The sequence below is a fragment of the Typopeltis vanoorti genome, chromosome 16, assembly GCF_054136105.1.
Source record: "Typopeltis vanoorti isolate ZY-2024b chromosome 16, IOZ_Tvanoo_1.0, whole genome shotgun sequence".
NCBI lineage: Eukaryota > Metazoa > Arthropoda > Arachnida > Uropygi > Thelyphonidae > Typopeltis > Typopeltis vanoorti.
Window position 1 is genome coordinate 68,309,722 of NC_143564.1, and position 19,419 is coordinate 68,329,140.

General features: G+C 36.8%; 1 protein-coding gene across 1 annotated transcript in view; it reads right to left on the minus strand.

Moving 5' to 3' along the window:
- Positions 1–19,419, minus strand: part of LOC150098105 (tyrosine-protein phosphatase non-receptor type 9-like) — a 249,440-nt gene that overhangs the window by 74,945 nt on the left and 155,076 nt on the right. The window contains exon 8 of the mRNA XM_090406500.1: positions 15,724–15,884. Coding sequence (XP_090262626.1) covers positions 15,724–15,884 — 161 coding nt within the window. The remainder of the gene's footprint in view (positions 1–15,723; positions 15,885–19,419) is intronic.

Here is a 19,419-nt window from a genome sequence, read left to right on the forward strand (position 1 = left end):
ATACAGTAAAAAGTGTAACAAGGCAGAAATATAAGATCTGATAATACTGGAATGTTGACAGACATCAGGTTTATTTCAAGAAAATTTGTTAACAGGAAGTTAGTAATGACATTGCATTTTCAAAATCATGTAGTACTATCATAATATCCTGTACATCCCCTATGAGGGTATATGTAAGAAATTTGATGATGATGATATCAGTTTCTTTGAATATTGAACTAAGCTCAATATAATGCCTTCTATAAGCATATCATATTTAATAAGACTTTTTTTTAAAATATGCTCCATATGGATTAATTCAGTGGAAAGGGCACACACCCTTTTCTGCCAGATTTAATAATGAACCATCATCCTTTACATCCTTCATTTCCAATCATATAAGGCCCATCTTACATGAGGTGTAACATTGAGCCATCACCTGCATCTTTCAATCCCAATCACAACTGATGTAAAGCTACATATTGCTCTGTATAAGGTTCATTTATTCCACACAGATTTAGTGTTCTGAATAGTTTCCCCCTTTGGTACTTAATTGTTTTCTTAATCATTTTCAAAATCAATAAAGATATTCTTATTATATTTCCATGATTTCTTGATATTTGTTGTAAGATAAAAATCTGATTGTGGAAATTCATAAATGATCTGAATCCAGCTTGTTCTTCACTAATTCTTCCTTTCAATAAATATTTTTAGCCTTTTCTCTAGTGCTGTATAAATGTTTCTTGAACATAAGCAAATTTTTCCTTCGTATTTCTCATATTGTTTATTTTGCTTATTATAAACGAAACAATGAGAGCTTAAATCCAATCATCTGGGATTTGATCTGATAACTAAGTTTTCTAGTTTATACAGTGTAGCCAATTGTGACTTTACAAATTAAGTAAAGCTATGATGTATTACTTTGTATAAGAACCTATTTACACCATATTAATTTAAAAATTCAACATTTCAGAGCAAATATTATTTGCTCTGAAATGTTGGATTTTTTTCACATTTCACATTTCAGATTCCTCATGGCCTTGCTCTTCACCACTCATGAATATCTTTTACCACTTTTTTACTGTTCGTAATGTCATATAAAATTTTTCACACATTAAGAATATTCACATTTTCAGTTTTATCACTTTTTCCCATCTTTGATTTATTTTTCTAGTCCTCTTTCCTCCATTTCTATTTTTCTTTTTTAGTAACTTTCAAGGCATTTTGTCTAGACTTTTATAATTTCCATTTTTTTTCTCTCTCTCTATAGATTAAGACAGAGATTCCCAACTTTTTCAGTTCACAGCACCCATATCTCAGTAATTGTTTCACAGTGTCCTGGCCAAAAGTGATATCTAACATTAGTGTTTTCTTAGGTAGTTATGTCCACTATACTTATTAAGTATTCATGTCCTAAAACTTTGTAGCTGTTTGTAAAAATAACACATAATAATTGCAATGGATATGAGGTGAGAGCGAGCAAAAGAGTTAATAGTATTAATTGGTACAAATGATTTGAGAGAGAACAAAGAGAATTTCAGAATGTATATCAGAAGGCTGCTTGGAAGGATAAAAGAGAATAGTGTGACAGGAAGGGTAGTCAGTATGTTGCCTAGGTATGACTGTGGTGAAATGAGGTGGAGAGCAAGGACTATGAATGATATGCTGGCTGAAATGTGTGAGGAGATGGGAGTACAGTTTGTTAATGTGTGGAATGAGTTTGAGGAACGAAGTGAGCTGTATGGGAGTGATGGACTGCATTTGAGTGGTTATGGTGTGAGTCGCTTCGAGAGACTGCTGCCTTGAAGGTAGAGAAGTGCATAGAGAGAATGAATCAGATTGAGAGGGGGAGTGATGTGGAAGAGCAGGAGAGTAAGACAGGAGAGATTGAAGAAGTGGATATGAATGGGGAAGTGAGTGGTATGAGTATAGAAAATGAGAGCATGGGTGTGCAAGAGGAGCAGGGAAACAGGGAGGCTCAGGGTGAACAGGGGTACACAGCATGAGAAAGGTGGATGCTCCAAGAGGAGGTGAGAGCATGTGTAGGCAGGAAAGGAATGGGTTGGTTGGTTGGTTTATAGTTTATTTGGCACAAAAACTACAAAGGTCATACTGTACCATACTAAAGGTTATAACATTAGCATTTTCAGAAAAATAGTTTCATAAAGCAGCAGCATCTCTAAGTAAACAGAACTGCTGCAGAGGGCACAGCAACACACAAGATCAGAGGTTATTACAGTAGTGCAAAAATAGTTAAGAATATAAGTTAATACATAATATATGAAACACTAAGCCAAGGAATGTAGTATCTACATATATGTAAAGATTATAGTAGATGCCTTTATAGCAGTACAAAAATAGGCAAAAAGGGATTATTATACAATATGCATGGATGAAAATTAAATTTAGCAGTGCAGTAGAAACAGAATTTAGAATACATATAAACAGAATTACTAGAAAGTACACAAATAGGTAAGATGTCCTACAGCATTGCATGTTTATTCGAAAAATAAAGTAATAAATAAGATGCATACACAAAATGCATGTTAAGTGATACAATATCTACACATAGACAAAATTACTGCAGAGGTTTCAGCAGTACATAAATAGATAATTATAGGTTAACATATGTATATACAAAACAAGTCAAGGAAAGCAGTGTCTACATCTAGGAAGATTACAACAAACATTATTATACTAATAAAAGGAATTATTATACAGCATTGATGCATAAAATTTAAGTTTAGCATTATGGTATTTACATATTAACAAAATTACAACACCGCGATACAAATATACAAGATCAAGGCCCATGGTAATACATAATTGGTCAGATTTAACATAATAAATAATATGTATGTATAAAAGTTAAGTTAAGCAAAAAAAGTATTTACATATAAACAAATTTATGGTCAAATGTGTTTGTACAAATTAATTTTTTCTAAAAAATTAAAAACATCATGCAATTTGCCTGAGTCTGCTAGCATTTCCCCTGAGTGTATATGGCTTGGTCAGATAGGTGAAAATTTCATTCCTCTCTCTTGTGTAAATTTTTGACGATCTACCAGAATATGATGAATAGTGAGATGTGTGTTGCATTTTTCACATATGGGAGGGTCATCAGCTCTCAGTAAATGAGAATGCGTAAGGTGACTGTGACCTATGCAGAGCCTAACAAGGACAACCTCCTCCCTTCTATTTGTACGCTGACTAGAATGCCAGTGTTTAATTTCAGGTTTGATGTTTCTTGCCATGTTAACTCCCACTGAGCAATTAGCTTTGATTTTATAAGTTGTCTGTAGTCTGTATATGGAACTGTCAAATAGTATGTGGCTGATTTAGCAGCTGCATCTGCAGCCTCATTTCCTTTGATTCCGATGTGGCTGGGAATCCAGCAGAACTGAACATCAAAATTAAGGATTTTCATTTTGTGAAGCAGGTGTAGCACTTCATAAAGTACTGGATGAAGATTATACATAGGAGAAGAGATAGCCTGTAAAGAGCTCAATGAGTCTGCATAAGTTATACATTTTTGGTAGCAGTTTTCTTTTATATGCACAAGTGCAACCTGAATGGCATGTAACTCTGCTGTATAATTACTGCAGTGAGGTGGGATCTGATTTGAGATAATAATGTCAGGAAACACAGCAGCACAGCCAACAGAGGTGTTAGTTCTTGAACCATCAGTATAGATGGGTAAGAAATCAGCATGTGCTGCTCTGTGTGCATTAAACAACTGCAGGTAGATGGATGATGGGGGTATAAGATTTCTGTAGCTGACAAAGCGAGAGGTTGCAGGATGGTGTGCAAACCTGCCATGGAGGAATGTTATGTTTAGTGTAGCTAATGTTGTCAACATTTATACTAACAGCTTGCATAGTTTCTTTAATACGCATACCAAAAGGATGTATAGCAGTTTGACGTGTGTGATATTGAGCTTCCCAATGCAGAGAGAAGATACTATTCCATGTAGGGTGATCGGGGAGAGATTTTATTTTTAGGGCGTAATTAAGAGACAACTGTTTTCGTCGAAGTGATAGAGCCGGTTCATTTGCTTCTACATAGAGACTTGGAGTGGGTGAGGTGCGAAAGGCACCGGTAGCTATCCGTATACCCTGATTATGGATGGAATCCAACCATCGTAGATTACTCTGTCTTGCCGAACCATAGACTTGGGACCCATAATCCAGCTTTGAACGTATAAGTGCACGATAAAGATGGAGCAACGAAGCTCGATCAACACCCCACCCAGTAGAGGATAGAATGTGAAGGAGGTTCAAAGTTCTTTTTGCACTTTTCTCTTAGTTGACGAATGTGTGCTAGAAAATGTGAGTTTTCTGTCAAAAATGAGTCCCAAGAACTTGGTTTCTGTAGTTACTGGAATAATAGTAGGTCCCATTCTTAGTTCAGGATCTGGGTGATGAGTGCGTTTTCAACAGAAGTGTACACAGACACTTTTTTCTGTTGAAAACCTAAACCCATTATTAAGAGCCCACAGAGAGACATGATCAATTGCTTGCTGAAGTTGTCTTTCAATTACCCTCATGTTATGTGAGTGACAGTAAATTGTGAAGTCATCAACACATAGAGCATTGTCTACAGTGGGAGGAAGCTGTTCAATGATTGAGTTGCTTTTAATAGCAAAAAGGGTTACACTTAAGACAGAGCCTTGGGGAACACCTTGTTCTTGAAGATATGGTTGAGATAGCATACTTCCCACTCTGACTTGGAAAGTTCACCTGGAGCAGAAAGTTTTTAATAAATATAAGGAGGTGTCCTTTGGGGACCTAGGTTATAGAGGTCTTTTAAATTGCCACATCTCCAGGTTGTGTCATAAGCTTTTTCCATGTCAAAAAAGACAGAGACAAGATGTTCTCGCTTCAGAAATGCATCTCTTATACATGTTTCTAACCGAAACTAAATGATCTAAAGTTGATGGATGTCTACGGAAACCACAATTGTGTATTGGAAAGAAGACTGTTGCTTTCTAAATACCAGAGAAGTCTGGCATTAACCATTTTCTCTAGTATCTTACAAAGACAGCTGGTCAGAGCAATGAGTCGATAATTATTTGCTTGTGTTGTGATCTTTTCCTGGTTTTGGGATAGCAATGACAATTGACTTATGCCAAGAATTTGGAAACTCTTCCTCTACAAGTATTCTATTGTACAATAAGAGAAGATCCATAGAAGATGATGGTAGATAGATTGTTTTATCATTTCATAATGGATGTCATCAGGTCCTACTGCACTGGGGTGAGATTGTAGGAGAGCTCTTTTTAAGTTCCTCCTTGACAAATGGCTGATTATATGGTTGAAGAATGTTGGTAGAAAAATTAAGCCTTTGTTTCTCTTGCTGCTCTTTCAGCATTAAAAAGTCCGGAGAATATGAAGCTGCTGCTGAGATTTTAGCAAAAGTTTCTCCTAAAGTATCTGCAATAGCTTTGGGGTCAGCAAGAACACTTCCATTATAGTCTAAGGTGGACAAACAATGTGTACTATATCTGCCTTTCATTTTCGCGGATTTTATCCCATACAATTTTTGACTGGTCATTTGATTAATTGATGTAGTAAATCTGGATCCATGATTGTTTTTGACTCTGACGTCTTACAAAACGTGCTCTGGCTCGAGCAAGCTTGAAAGTTATTAAATTTGATGTGGTGGGGTATCTACAAAATATGTTCCATGCTCGGTGTTGATCTTTTTTGGCTGCCTGACATTCTGGGTTCCACTAAGGTTTTGGACAGACTGGAAATCGAGATGATGTTTTTGGGATGAAGGTTGTTGCTGCCTGGACAATGCATTCTGTTATATATTTTACAGCTTCATTGATAGGTGTTTGACTGATGGCATCAGCATTAAATTTTGCAAGATGAGAGAAAGTGTTCCAGTCAGCCTGGTCCATTTTCCATATAGTGTATCCGTATGGGTGAACATGGTTCCTGTGAAGACATTGTACAAAAGAACAGGAAAGTGATCACTTCCATATATGTTCTCCTTCAAGGTCCCACATGAGCAGTGGAAGAATGGAAGGGGAACAGATTGTAAGATCAATTGCAGAATATGAGCAGGTAGGCATATGGAAGAAAGTATTGAGTTTATTATTTAGAAGGGAAAGGTTATTATTATCAAGAATTTTTTCAATGCTCTCGACCTTGTCTATTAGTGTTGGCACTACCCCCATAGAGTATCATGACTGTTAAAATCACCCATCAAAAGTATGGGTTCAGGAAGTTGCGAGATAAGGTTATCAAGATCAATTTCATTTAGCTCAGCATTTGGTGGTAAATAAATTGAACATACTGTAATAAGGAATCCCACAGAGAAGCGAATCGCTACCGCTTCTAGAGAAGTATTAAGTTGGACCTGATGGAAAGGAGTATAACTGCCCACTAGGATAGCTACTCCCTCCTCCATGAGCGGGACCATCTCCAGTTCTATCCTTACGTACAACAGTGAAATTCCTAAAGGTACGGTCCTCATTGGGTCTTAAGTAAGTTTCTTATAGACAGAAACAGAAAGGTTTGTGTTTCTGCAACAACATCTTGATATCGTCAATATTCTAGCGGATCCCACGACAGTTCCATTGTAAAAATTTTCCTATTGTTTTGATTTTATTGACTTGTCTGGTTTTCGAGAGGCTGAGGGCTTACCTTTGTCAGATTTATATTTATCCACTGTTTTAGGGAAGTATGGATGGCCAGTGTCCATCTCTTCCTCTGGTAGAGTGTTCAAAACATTAAATGTATTAGGGTCAGTTGGTATGCTTAGTTTGCTTTCAGTGGGTATCGAGGTATCCATTTTTTCTGTGGTTTACCTTTGAGTGAAGTCTCCACCATAATTTTTTTGACAGATGAGTTTTCAATGAATGGGACCATTTTTGAAGTTGTCTCTGGAGTAAGGCCATAGGTCTTGTGATTAATGCACTCAACAGAGAAGCACTTACGATCGTAAAGTTCAGATATGGTGAAATTATCAAAGGGTGGAATAGACATACATGTTTGAGTTGCTGTTGGCACTTTTTTAATTGTTATTTTTTCAGCATAAGAGGATTGTAGAACAGGTGTAACGGTGGCTAGCTTTCTTTTTGTATTCTGATATGTTATGTTTTGTTCTGTTTTTATTTTTTGTTTCTCTTTTTCATTTTTCCATTTCTGACATGCACGAGAGTATGCTGGATGATCTCCCTGACAGTTGACACATTTAGCTTTTTTTTCACAGCAAGATTTATTTTCATGTTCTTTACTACCACATTGAGCACAGGTAGTAGAACCACAATAGGCAGTTTGGGTATGTCCACATCTTTGACATTTAAAGCATCTCAGCGGGTTAGGAATATATATTCTAACAAGACAGCTGAGATACCTTGCTTTTACAGATGTCGGAGGGCTAGGTGTATCAAAAGTAAGGATGATGTTCTTGGTTGAGACCAGATGACCATCCCTGCATATCAGGATGTGTTTCACATCCGTCACTCCTTGATCTTTAAGCTCTGAACATATCTCCTCATTAGGAACCTCAAGGAGATCCCATTCTGATATCATTCCTCTACTGGAGTTGAGTGTTCTGTGAGGTGTTACTGCAATTTCTATTCCACCCATTGTTGTTGCTCCCAATAGTTTCTCGGAATGTTGTTTGCTCATTGTTTCCACGAGGGTATCACCAGAACGTAATTTCTTGACAGTTTTGGGAGATCCTGCCAGTCCTTCTAAACCTTTTTGGATAAAGAAGGGTGACATTTTCCCAATTGGTTTTTCACCTGTTGCATGAATGAATAAAAAGGTTGGTACATTTTTGTTAGTATCCGATATCTTTTGTTTCTTACTTCTGTTTCCATATGCTGTGTCTATATTATCAGTACTTCGTTGGGACTTTGTTAGGGTCCCTGAAACATTTGAGGATGAAGAATTCATATTTTAAGGAATTTTAATTCGGCACCAAAGCTCACCACCCACCACGGAGCCACACATGGACGCTCACTACCCGGTAAGCAAAGAATGCGCTAAGGAGTGGAACGCCAGGGCTACCCTGGACGCTATACCGGCACTGCAGTAGGTCTAGAATCCCAACCCCGAACCATGGGGTGAGAGACTTACTGCAACACCGTTGACCCTTGCAGGCAAGCCCACTAGCCGAATGATCCTGGTTGGGACATCCAGGACCACCTGTCTTGCCGAAGCGGGGGCCAAAGTAGTGCAAGACTACCAGGATCCCCCCTTTCCGGATGTCCACAGGTCGCACCGCATGGCAAACACAGTGGCAGGGCATTGGATCCCAGCGATGGTGGTCTGGAAAAAGGATAGTGAAAAAGACTTAGGAGAAGTAGAGCAAAAGAATACGGGAAGAAAAGCAAAGAAAAAGAGGAAGAATGAAAAGGGCCAGTACCATCACTGGGAGGTCCCGTCCACCACGACCAGGTGCCCATGGAGGGGGAAAGGAATGGGATGACCAGGGATCAAGAGGAAATAGTTGGAATTGAGAAGGGTTCTAAAATGAAGAAGCAGAAAGGGAAATGGCCCCAGTCTAGCATGGAGAGATCACATCAAGTGAGGGGTATCAGTGGAACTAGCTGTAGATCCAGAAATGAGCTGTTGTGTTTGTATAACACAATGCTAGAAGTATAAGAAACAAGGCAGATGAAATGGTTGCACTAATTGTGTCTGTTCACCCAAAGATTGTCAAAATAAGTGAGACATGGTTAGATGAGGACGACATCCTGACAGGAATAGAGATGGAAGGGTATGATATGTTTCGTGAGGATAAAAGGGGTTAAAAGGGAGGGGGTGGTGCTATTGATGATAGAGAAAGAGTTATGTCCATACAAAGTAGAGATGCAAGAGGGAAATAGGGCCAGTGGTTTTGAGGCAGTATGGTGTGATATAGAGGTGAATAGAATCAAATACTTGGTGGGATGTTGTTATAGACCTGGTAATGTGGATGGTGGTGATAGTGAAATGTATAGTCAAATTAGCCAAGCAAATAAGAAAAGGTTGATCATTATGGGTGATTTTAATTATGGCAATATAGACTGGAATGAAGATATAGCAACTGGAAGCAAAGTAAATGAGTTTTTGAGTTTTGTGAGAGGATAACTACCTCAGACAGTATGTAACAGAGGGCACACGAGGATTAAGGGTCTTGGATTTGGTCATCTCATCAGAGGATGTAATTATAAATGAGGTGTCAAATCATCCACCAATTGGTGAGAGTAACCATGAGGTGATTACCTGAGTGGTTGCCAGCAGTGCAAGGACCCCCTGTGAGAAAACGGTATATGTGGAACTACAAGGGGGGGGGGGTGATTATGAAGAGCTCAGGACACAGCTTGCTGGTGTAGCGTGGAATGAAGAGTTAGCTGGAAAAGAGATCAATGCAGCCTGGGGGATTTTCAAAAACTATCTAGTAGATGGAATGTCTAAATATATTCCAAGGGTGAGAAGGTTAAATAAGGTAGGTGTGAGATGGATGAATAAAGAGATTAAGCATGCAAAACAGAGAAAGAGGGCATTGTGGAGGCAGCATAAGAGAAGTGGTGGAAATAACCAATTTCACGTGGTCTACAAAGACCAGGCAAGGAAGGTGACTTGGTTGGTGAGAGTAGCTAAAGAGAGATATGAACAGCAGTTAGCTAATGAAGCCAAAAAGAATCCTAAGGAGTTCTTTCGATATGTAGCCAGCAAAAGAAAGAATGATTATGGAAGGATGACATTGATTGGAGAAAATGGTATAAAGACAGCTGTTGCAGAATGTGTGGTGGTGATACTTAATGAGCAGTTCATAAAGATCTTTCACTCTTGTGAATGCGACTTCATAGAGAGAGATTGAGAGCAGTTGATGATGGGGAGGAGAGACTGACTGTAAGTGAGCAAGAGGTGTTTGGGGAGTTGAGTAAACTAGATGTAAATAAGGCTGTGAGACTTGATAATATATCACCACGTATTCTGAAGGAATGTGCCAGAGAGTTGACACCTGCCTTGACATATATTTTTAATACGAGTCTTGCACTTGGTCAAGTTCCTAAAGAGTGGAAGGAGGGCAAGATTGTGCCACTTCATAAAGGAGGTGATCAAACTCTAGCATCAAACTATAGGCCTATCTCTGTGTCAGGTGTTGTAGTTAAATTGTTGGAGAAGCTTGTGAGAACTAGGATCCAGAGTTGGGTTGACAACGATGGTATAATCTTTGATGGACAGCATGGATTTGCTAAAGGGAGGTCATGTTTTAGTAATCTACTTACTTATTACAATAAAGTGATTGCTTCCTTGGACAGAGGAGAAGGATACACAGTAATATACTTGGATTTTGCAAAAGCTTTCGATAGAGTACCTCATGATAAGTTGACAGTCAAACTAGAGCAGATGGGGTTGGATATTAGATTAGTTCATTGGATTGGAGACTGGCTATCTGATAGGTATCAACAAGTTATGTATGGCAGTGCAATATCCAGGAAAAGGAAAGTCACTAGTGGAGTGCCTCAGGGGTCTGTTTTAGGGCCATTATTATTTAGCTTGTATATTAATGATATTGACGAAGATTTGGATGGAGATATTCAGTTGTTTGCAGATGAATGCAAAGTTGGGACGAACCATAAAGAGTAGTGAAGATGTTGTGACCTTGCAAGAAGACTTGAATAAATTGAGTGATTGGGCACGGAAATGGGGATGCGAGTTCAATGTTGCAAAATGTAAGCTTTTAAAATTTGGAAAACAAAGATGGGATGCAGAATTTATGCTCGGTGAGAATATATTGTTGAAGGTAGAGTTGGTGAGAATATATTGTTGGAGAGATCTAGGGGTGATAGTGAATAAGGATCTAAAATTTAAGGAACACGTTACCAAAATTGTGAAGATAACACAAAGGCTTCTGGGAATGATGTGGGGGACACTGACGTGTAGAAGTAGGGAGATTCTTGTTCCGTTGTATAAGGCTTTGATTATTATTTGATTATATTGTGCCCAGATTTGGACACCAGGTTTTCAGAAGGATGAAGAGATGTTGGAATGGGTCCAAAGGTGACTGACTAAGGTGGTTTCTGACCTCTGGAATGTTGAGTATGAGGAAAGATTGAGAAGATGTAATTTGCAGAGTCTGGTGGACAGGAGGAATAGGGGAGATATGATAGAGACCTACAAGTTGGTAAGGGGTTGTTATAAGATCAATGGTGGAGAAGTTCTACAGAGAATAGTGGGAGATCAGGGGAGAACCAGAGGTCATCCCTGGAAACTGTATAAAAAGGGTGTGAGTAGGGGAGTGAGGGGCAGGTTTTTTTCGTGCAGAGTTGTGAATGATTGGAATGCCTTGCCTGAGAGTGTGGTGTCTGCAAGGAGTTTGTTTAAGACATGGTATGATAAGATGTGTGTGTGATAAAAGGACCTCACAGATGAGTCTTTGACTCCATGAGGTGTTGGGGTAATAATAATAATAATAACTGGCTATGGTTCCTCAGCACACAGTTTGGGAACCACTACATTAAGAGCATGTGCTGACTTACTAGTGAAGAATTTTTATACAATTTCTTTTCAAGGAACTTTTTATTATGACTTTTTTCTTTAAATTCCTGTCCATCACAGTGTTGTCATTTTTCTGTTAGTATACAGACAACTTAACTATATGCTTCCATGGCTGAATCCATTAATGTTTTCATCAGATTTTGATGATCTCTAAAGTGGTTTTTATTCTCAAACTGCTTCACTTCACTTCTTCCCCTCCCTATTCACACCAATGGCATTTCTATATTTGAGTATAGTAGTTCACAATTTGAATAGTTCACTGATTTTTTTCAATAGGTTATTCATTCTTATTTCACAGACCTTCACAGAACACTATGTGATGGTGGTCATTTTCCATTTCAAATTTCACATATATCAATCTCTCAACACACACACACACACACACAAAAATCAGTAAGACTTTCCTTGCCTTGTGTGTTCTCTTCACATGAATTTATGCACATTTTTATGATGGGACATGGTGTTAGCAATGTCCTAGTCCATGTCATGAGCAGCAAAAAACCTAGCAGTCCCCCACCCCCAATTTTTCAAAAGATTTCTGTAGCTTGAGAATACTCTCTCCTGTTTAGATCTCCAAATATGAACCTGCTTTTCCTTTTTTCAATATATCATCTATCCTCTTTAATGACTTGAAAAATCATTCTACTATTTCCTCTACTTGTACCTTACTATCAGTGAGGACAAACACATAAGTCTCTTGATATGCTTCAACCTTGGTATCTCTCCTGGGTCTGGCTCCCACTGACAAGACCTCAATAAAGGTCAAAACTGGTCTGGATAGTGGTCCTTCCCATTATGCATAACATTTTACACATCCAAAAGGGGGGGAGGTGCTTTGCATTATGTACTTTGCCTTTTATCATACTAAGGCAAGTGATGTGAAATCATTGGCCTCTATATACAAGTAGCTCAGACATGAATATATTTCACGCACAAAACATTGTTTTGCTTCCTTGGGCAAAGGATTCTTGGTATCTTTAATGTATAGTAGAACCAAAAACTTTCAACATATGTCTCTTGGTGCTGAAAGTTTTTTTCACTTGGTTATAAATTAAATTAAAGATGCCAAGAAATTATATTCTTGTTCAATTTTTATCCAAGTGTAAGCAAACAAAGTTTGCTGATGAAGTATCTTCACAACTAGGCTACTTGTATATAGAGGCTCTAATGACTTCACATTAATTGCTTTAGTATCTCATAATGCAAAGCACACACCCTTTTAGGTGTGAATAATGCTATGCATTATGGGAAGGACCACTACCTAGACAGATTTTGACCTTTACTAAGATATCATCAATAGGAACCAAGCCCATTAAGAGATATCAAGGTTGAAGTAACGAAGAAGCCATATATTTTCTCTGTACAAGTAGTGAAACTTATAACCAAGTTAAAAACTTTCAATAACTAGCTTTAATCCAGAATATTTTAATAATAAGGTGTTACACCTTTTCACTACACCATCTAGTGTCCACTTTATGTATATAACCTTTTCTGTATTAATCTTGTAAAATTCTCTTATTGAATTAAATATATCTATCATATCTTTTTCACTTAATGCATTCAATGCTGCAATTTACTATTAATCTAGATTCTCTCTATTTTTTATTCCTTCTACATCACAATGGAAACTGGTGGACAAACTTGAACACAGCAGTCCTTGTGTGGTCTGACTATTGCTTTATAGAGTTTCACAACCACCTCCTTATCCTTACTTGTCATGGCATGCTCAACATCATAGAAGCAACTGTGTAATTTTTCTAACTTGCAGTTAGTCCTCTATAGCCTAGTGGGAAAGGGGATTCAGTTTTAACTTTAAAGCTTCATCCCCACTCATCCATCCAAACTAAAAGTCTATTTAAATCTTCTGAAATAAGTTAATATCAGCATCATTCTTTATAACTGTCCTCAACATTGAATCACCCAGTAACAGGCAAATATACCTTGTAAAACGTCTACTACATGTGAACAAAGTTCCAAAGATAATATCCCAGATATCACATATAAATGAATACACCTAATAAATCCTTTCAATTCATGCAATTTTAATGAAGGAAAAAAAAAGTTGTGCAACAAAACCAAACCACTTAAAATTTCTCCATGTCCTCACAAATAAGAATAATTTAATAATTCTTATTAATAGTATAATTTAATAGAAGCACACACTCAAATTTCATAGAAAACAAAAAACATATCATAACACTTTCTTAATACATCACTTAATTCACAATAAGGAGGCCACTATTGTGGGTATCAAAGTATCTGGTTCCATATGGCACAGCCAAGATTAAATATTCAAATTTTAATATTCACCTGATTTTCTTTATTCTCTCCCCTCTTTCTCAATTTTTTACCACATTGATTTTCCAAATATCTCATACCTCATTTTCTCTTAATAATGTCAGATTTTATTGCCAAGTAACTGGGGTTCATATAACCCCAACCAATCAAATGAAAAAATACTATAAAATCAATCAGAGATCATAAAAGTACAATAAACTGAAGCTAAAGATGCTCCAAACATATGCAGTAATTACCGTATAAATTTGTATCATGCCCCCCCCCCCATCCGCATTTCAACCAAGCTCTGCAACCCACACATGCTCAATCTATTCTCATAGGGAGCATTCCACAGACCTGTCACCAGCTTGGCCACTCATCTTTGAATCCTCTCCACCACCTTCTGATCTCCAAGAAATCCAGGTGACCAAATTTGTGCATAGTAGTCAGATGTGGCCAAATCATAGTCCTATAAAAAAGGATAATAACCTCCCTATATTTATTTGTCAATGTGTTATTCGACATCCAAGTAATCCTCTGAGCAATTTTACCAACCCTTGCAATATGTCCTCGGAAGTTCAAAACTCTATCCACCATCACTCCCAGATCTCTAGCCTCATCAATTTCTTGCAATCCAGTACCATCAATATGATACAAAGTATGTAATGTTTTCAACCCAAAGTGCATTATTATCTTACATTTTGCAACATTAAATTGACCACCATTGTCATTTGCTCACATTGCCAATTTATTTAAATCATCCTGTAGGATATCTGCATCCCTTTTATCAACTACTGTCCTCTCCAGTTTTGCATTGTTAGCAAACAACTGAATATTTTCCCATAAATCTGCTATATCATTAATATACACATTACAGAGTAGTGACCCTAGTGCAGACCTCTGGGGAACTCAACCAGCCACCCTCTTTCACCTTGTTTCTGCTCCACCAAATATCACCTTCTGATGTCCGCCTGTCTGACAGCCACTCCCTATCCATGCTACCAGCCTCATATCCATTCCCATTTGCTCCAACTAATGTAACAGTTTTTGTGTAGTATTCTTTCAAATACCTTAACAAAGTCAAAAATCCAGTAGTATCATGGTATAGCGATTTCCTTTATCCAACTCTCCTGTCACCTTATTCTAAAATGTGAATAAATTATCAAGGCAAGACTTATCTTTTACAAAACCATACTGTCCCATAAAGAGTATCTTATTCCTACCCCTCCATTTCACCTTTAACTAACTTTTATACTACTTCAATCACCACTCCAGAAATACCAACTGGTCTGTAATTTGCTTCTTCTGTCTTGGAGCCACCTATATGTAGTGGAACTATCTTACCCTCCTTCCACTCTCTTGGAAGATTGCCAGTGCTGAGACTTAAATAATTTCATCAGAAGCATTGCCAGTTCTCTTGCAAATTCTCATAGTAGATGAGCTAACATCCTGTCCAGTTCCACTGCTGTATTCACATTGATATTTTTCAATATGCTGAGTTCCTCCAGTTCATCTACTTCTGATACTCTCACATCAACAACTGCAAAGTTGCTGATGTGAGAAAAGGTGTACTGAAACCCAGTCTTTGCACACAAAGAATACTATTGCTATCGACTGGGATATGGGGGGTCATATACATAAATAGATTACAAACCTAAAAAAAATGAAACAATATATTTGGAAAACATGTAGAAATATTAATTTATGAAAATGTATATGATTTGCAATTGCTATGGGGTCTGATTTAAGCAAAAGAAATTAACTTCTAAAATAAAGAAATCATCTGAAATAAAGTTCAGATAGTCAAATTTCTTCGAAAAATTCAATGGCACTCCTAAAATAACTGAAGGCAGTAGGTACACTATCATACTGAATTAAATAAAACAAACATAATAAGGATCACAAACAATGATGACTAAGTATAAATTCTACATACACTATTATTATTACTCCATACCTTGAGTTGATATGAAGGCATTCTTTTGTTTATAACCATCAACAAAATTTGCATTCAGATAATCAGAACAAAGATCACCATCCACATGAGATATTTTTACACGGGTATGGTCATAGCATAGTACATCTGTGTATCTATTCTTTGGCTGATTAGGCTTTAATCTATAAAACAATGTGAGTATATTAGAGTCTGCAGACATTGGTCTATTTTAATAAAAAATTAAAAATAAACTTCTTTATTGTTAGAAATCTCTTTATTATTATTATTATTATTATTCCTGATACCTCCAAGGAGTCCGAAGACTCATCGCGGGAGGACATCTTCAACTATCTCTACACCTTACCTCTACTACGAATCAACGCCATCTACCGCCCACCTCCAACACCACCACAACTAGTAATTTTTGTCTGTAAATTGCGTGTGTTCTGAAGGGCCGATTTGTATGTATGCGGGATGAAAAACCCGAGTTTCCGGGAGAAAAAACCCTGCTACCTCCGTATTATCGATATGTGCAATGTTGGTTATTAATATACACAAAGACACAATATAAAAAATGGATTGTCAGCATTTCTGAACATCTTCTCTAACTCAGAAAGAAATCTCATTCTCTCCAATGGCATGATTTCACAGCAGCTCAAAAAAAAAAAAAAAAAAACATGCTGAATTTCCTCCAAAACACTGAACAAAATTTATCTGCTCTTTCCAGTGATGATACAAACAAACTTCATCTGAAATCTCTTCTATATTACTTAAAGCTAAGATCCCCCTTCTGATCTCTTTTGGATAAATTAAAGTCTTACAATCTCTAAGATGCGACAACCATCTAACCATTACCAAGCTGACAAGGAAATATCTATCATAGTCATGGATATTTACCTCTGATCACAACAGAATCTATAGATCACTATGGTCTTCAAAGAAAGATATACCTTCTTCTCCGTGACAGAATTACATATCAGAAAAACAAACTGTTACCATCACTAAGAGCCAGATCAACAAACTAAACTCATTACTTCATGAAGTTGAAGTTACTAGTCAATTTACTAGAAACTATCAAAAAACTCAAGACCTATTCTGCTCAAACCCCCCCCCCCCCCTGAGTTTTTATAGTCTTCAAAGATGTGCAAAGGAAACATTCCCCTTCATTCCGTCATGGACTGCATCAATTTTCCTACTTACTGGATAGCTAAATTATTACCTTGACTTCTTAGCTCTCAGATTTTCTGGCTAAAGCCAAAAACTTACCACTTCAAACTACTGCTATCATGCTCAGCTCTGATGTCAGATCCTTGTTTACAAATATTCCTCTTGATAATACTCTTAGTTTGTTTTATCATGAGTCTTCCCTACTGACAGAGAAATTATTTGAGTTTGTCATCCGCTACGGCTACTTTATCTGCTCTAAATAAACCTAAATACAAATCAAAAGCACTTCAATGGGAAGCCCACTTGTGCCAACATTAGCCAATTTTTACCTTGAACATTTAGAGGAAACTCTAACCATCATATTGGGTACACTGCATGGATGATGTCTTCACCATCCGTCTCCAACTTGAAGATACTCTACAAGCTTTTCTAACAAAAATAAATAGCCTACACCTCCATATAAATGGAAGCAGAAAAGGATGGTAAATTAGTCCTCTTAGGCATTTTGCTCTCCTGTCCTTTCAGTAAACTAAATAAATATATACATTTAGAACAAACCCATCTTTACTAATTAATCAATGCATACAGCAGGATTCTGCACATTATCCATTTCAAAAGTTGGGCATTATAAAACTTTATTAAATTGAGCTCTTGTTGTCTGATCTGACCCCCCCCACCTTCAAAGATCTCAAACTAGAACCTCTTAACATCCAGTGTATCGTGCAATGAAAAGCACAGCAGATTTTTGACTCCTACAAGCCTGCTACTAGCAATTCAGAACTAGTATGAAGTAGGTTCTAATTCTTATATTCAGGTATCTCCAACTAATCTCAAAAATCCTTAAGAAATATAGCCTAGCACCTGTTTTTTCCTATCAATAAACTCTCCTCCTAGCTGCCTTTCTTTAATGACAAATGATCTCCTCTTTCCCTTCCACACATATACCAATATTACTTATTTACATGAAAATACAAAGTATAGGTAATACTATTTATTTGTTTAGGACAGATAGTTTGGTCTGAAACTTACAGCTCATCTTTGGAAGCAGTGACAGTTGATTACAAGGGTAGAATGTAAACAATGGATTGTTTGAAACAGAAAGAGCTGTATGATGTTATACTTACAACAGTGTAATGTTATAACTGAGGAAACGTAGGTTAATCATAACTGTAAAAAAAATAAAAAATAAAATAAAATAAAATAAAAATAGTGATTTGTTATTCTTAATACGACTTTCCCATATTTAGATAAAAATAGGGAGTCATTCTGATTCAAGTTTGGGAAGTGAATAATGGAAACAACTCTTTTAAGAATTATGTTTCCGCAACTTAAGAATGAAGTTTGCTATATGAAGGCTTTTGTGTCTGGAGAGTACCACATGCAACCTTTTTGGTAAGAAATTACTATTTAGTTACTAGTTCCATACACTCTTTAAACAAATGCTCAAATTTGTATCAACAATGATGTACTAGGTGCATTTTGGATCAAAGAATATTGTGGTTTGTGTCTATTCAAACAGATTTTGTCCTTTCTGGGGAGCCATTTAATTTCATATATTGTTGATATTTAAGTTCTTCCTGTAATAGATGAGAAGTTGAACAACTAGTGTTAGCATGTCGAAATAAAGATTTCATAATTCCTTCTTTTGAGATGGATGATGCATGGATTGTTGAAGAATGTAGCATCTGGTGAAAGTGGGATTTTGATACACGGATATAGTTAAATCACCTGATAGTGAGTGGATGAGAAGAATGTCTAGAAAGGATAATTTGTTCTCTTTCAATTCCATAGCAAATTTAATATGTGGATGCAAAGTATTTATGATAGCTAAAAGTTGGTAAAGTTTCTTTATTGTGAGGCCACACAAAGCAAATATGTCATCAATATACCAAATGCAAAACGAAGGTTGAGGGTGTATAGATGGATGTCTGCCTTCATTCTTTTTTCTAAAAGAATGAAGGCTCTTTGTGACTCCCACCTCTTTTTGCTTTGGACAAATTTCATTCTGGGGAGAAAAAAAATTACAAGAACATCTATTTTATATATGTATAAGAAATCTGGCTTAGCACAGCATGGAACTGACAATGACTACAGAATCTATTCAAGAATCCACCTATTTCACTGATGATATTCAAATTTGCTTTGGACAAATTTCATTTTTGTGTGTGTGTGTGTGTGTGTGGGAGGGGAAATTACAAGAACATCTATTTTATATTACGTATAAGAAATCTGGCTTAGCACAGCATGGAACTGATAGAAACTATAGAACCTATTCAAAAATCCACCTATTTCACTGATGATATTCAAATTTGAACCCTTGTTTCAAGGAGAATGTTGAAATCTTACTACATGACCCAAACTTAAATCAGAATGACCGCCTCTCCATTTCAAAAATTTGGAAAATTTCATTCTTAAAAGAGTTATGGAAACATAACTCTTTTAAGAATATGTTTCCGTAACTTAAGAATGAGGTTTGCTATATAAATGCTTTTGTGTCTGGAGAGTACCTTTGTGGTAAGAAATTACCATTTAATTACTAGTTTCATACAA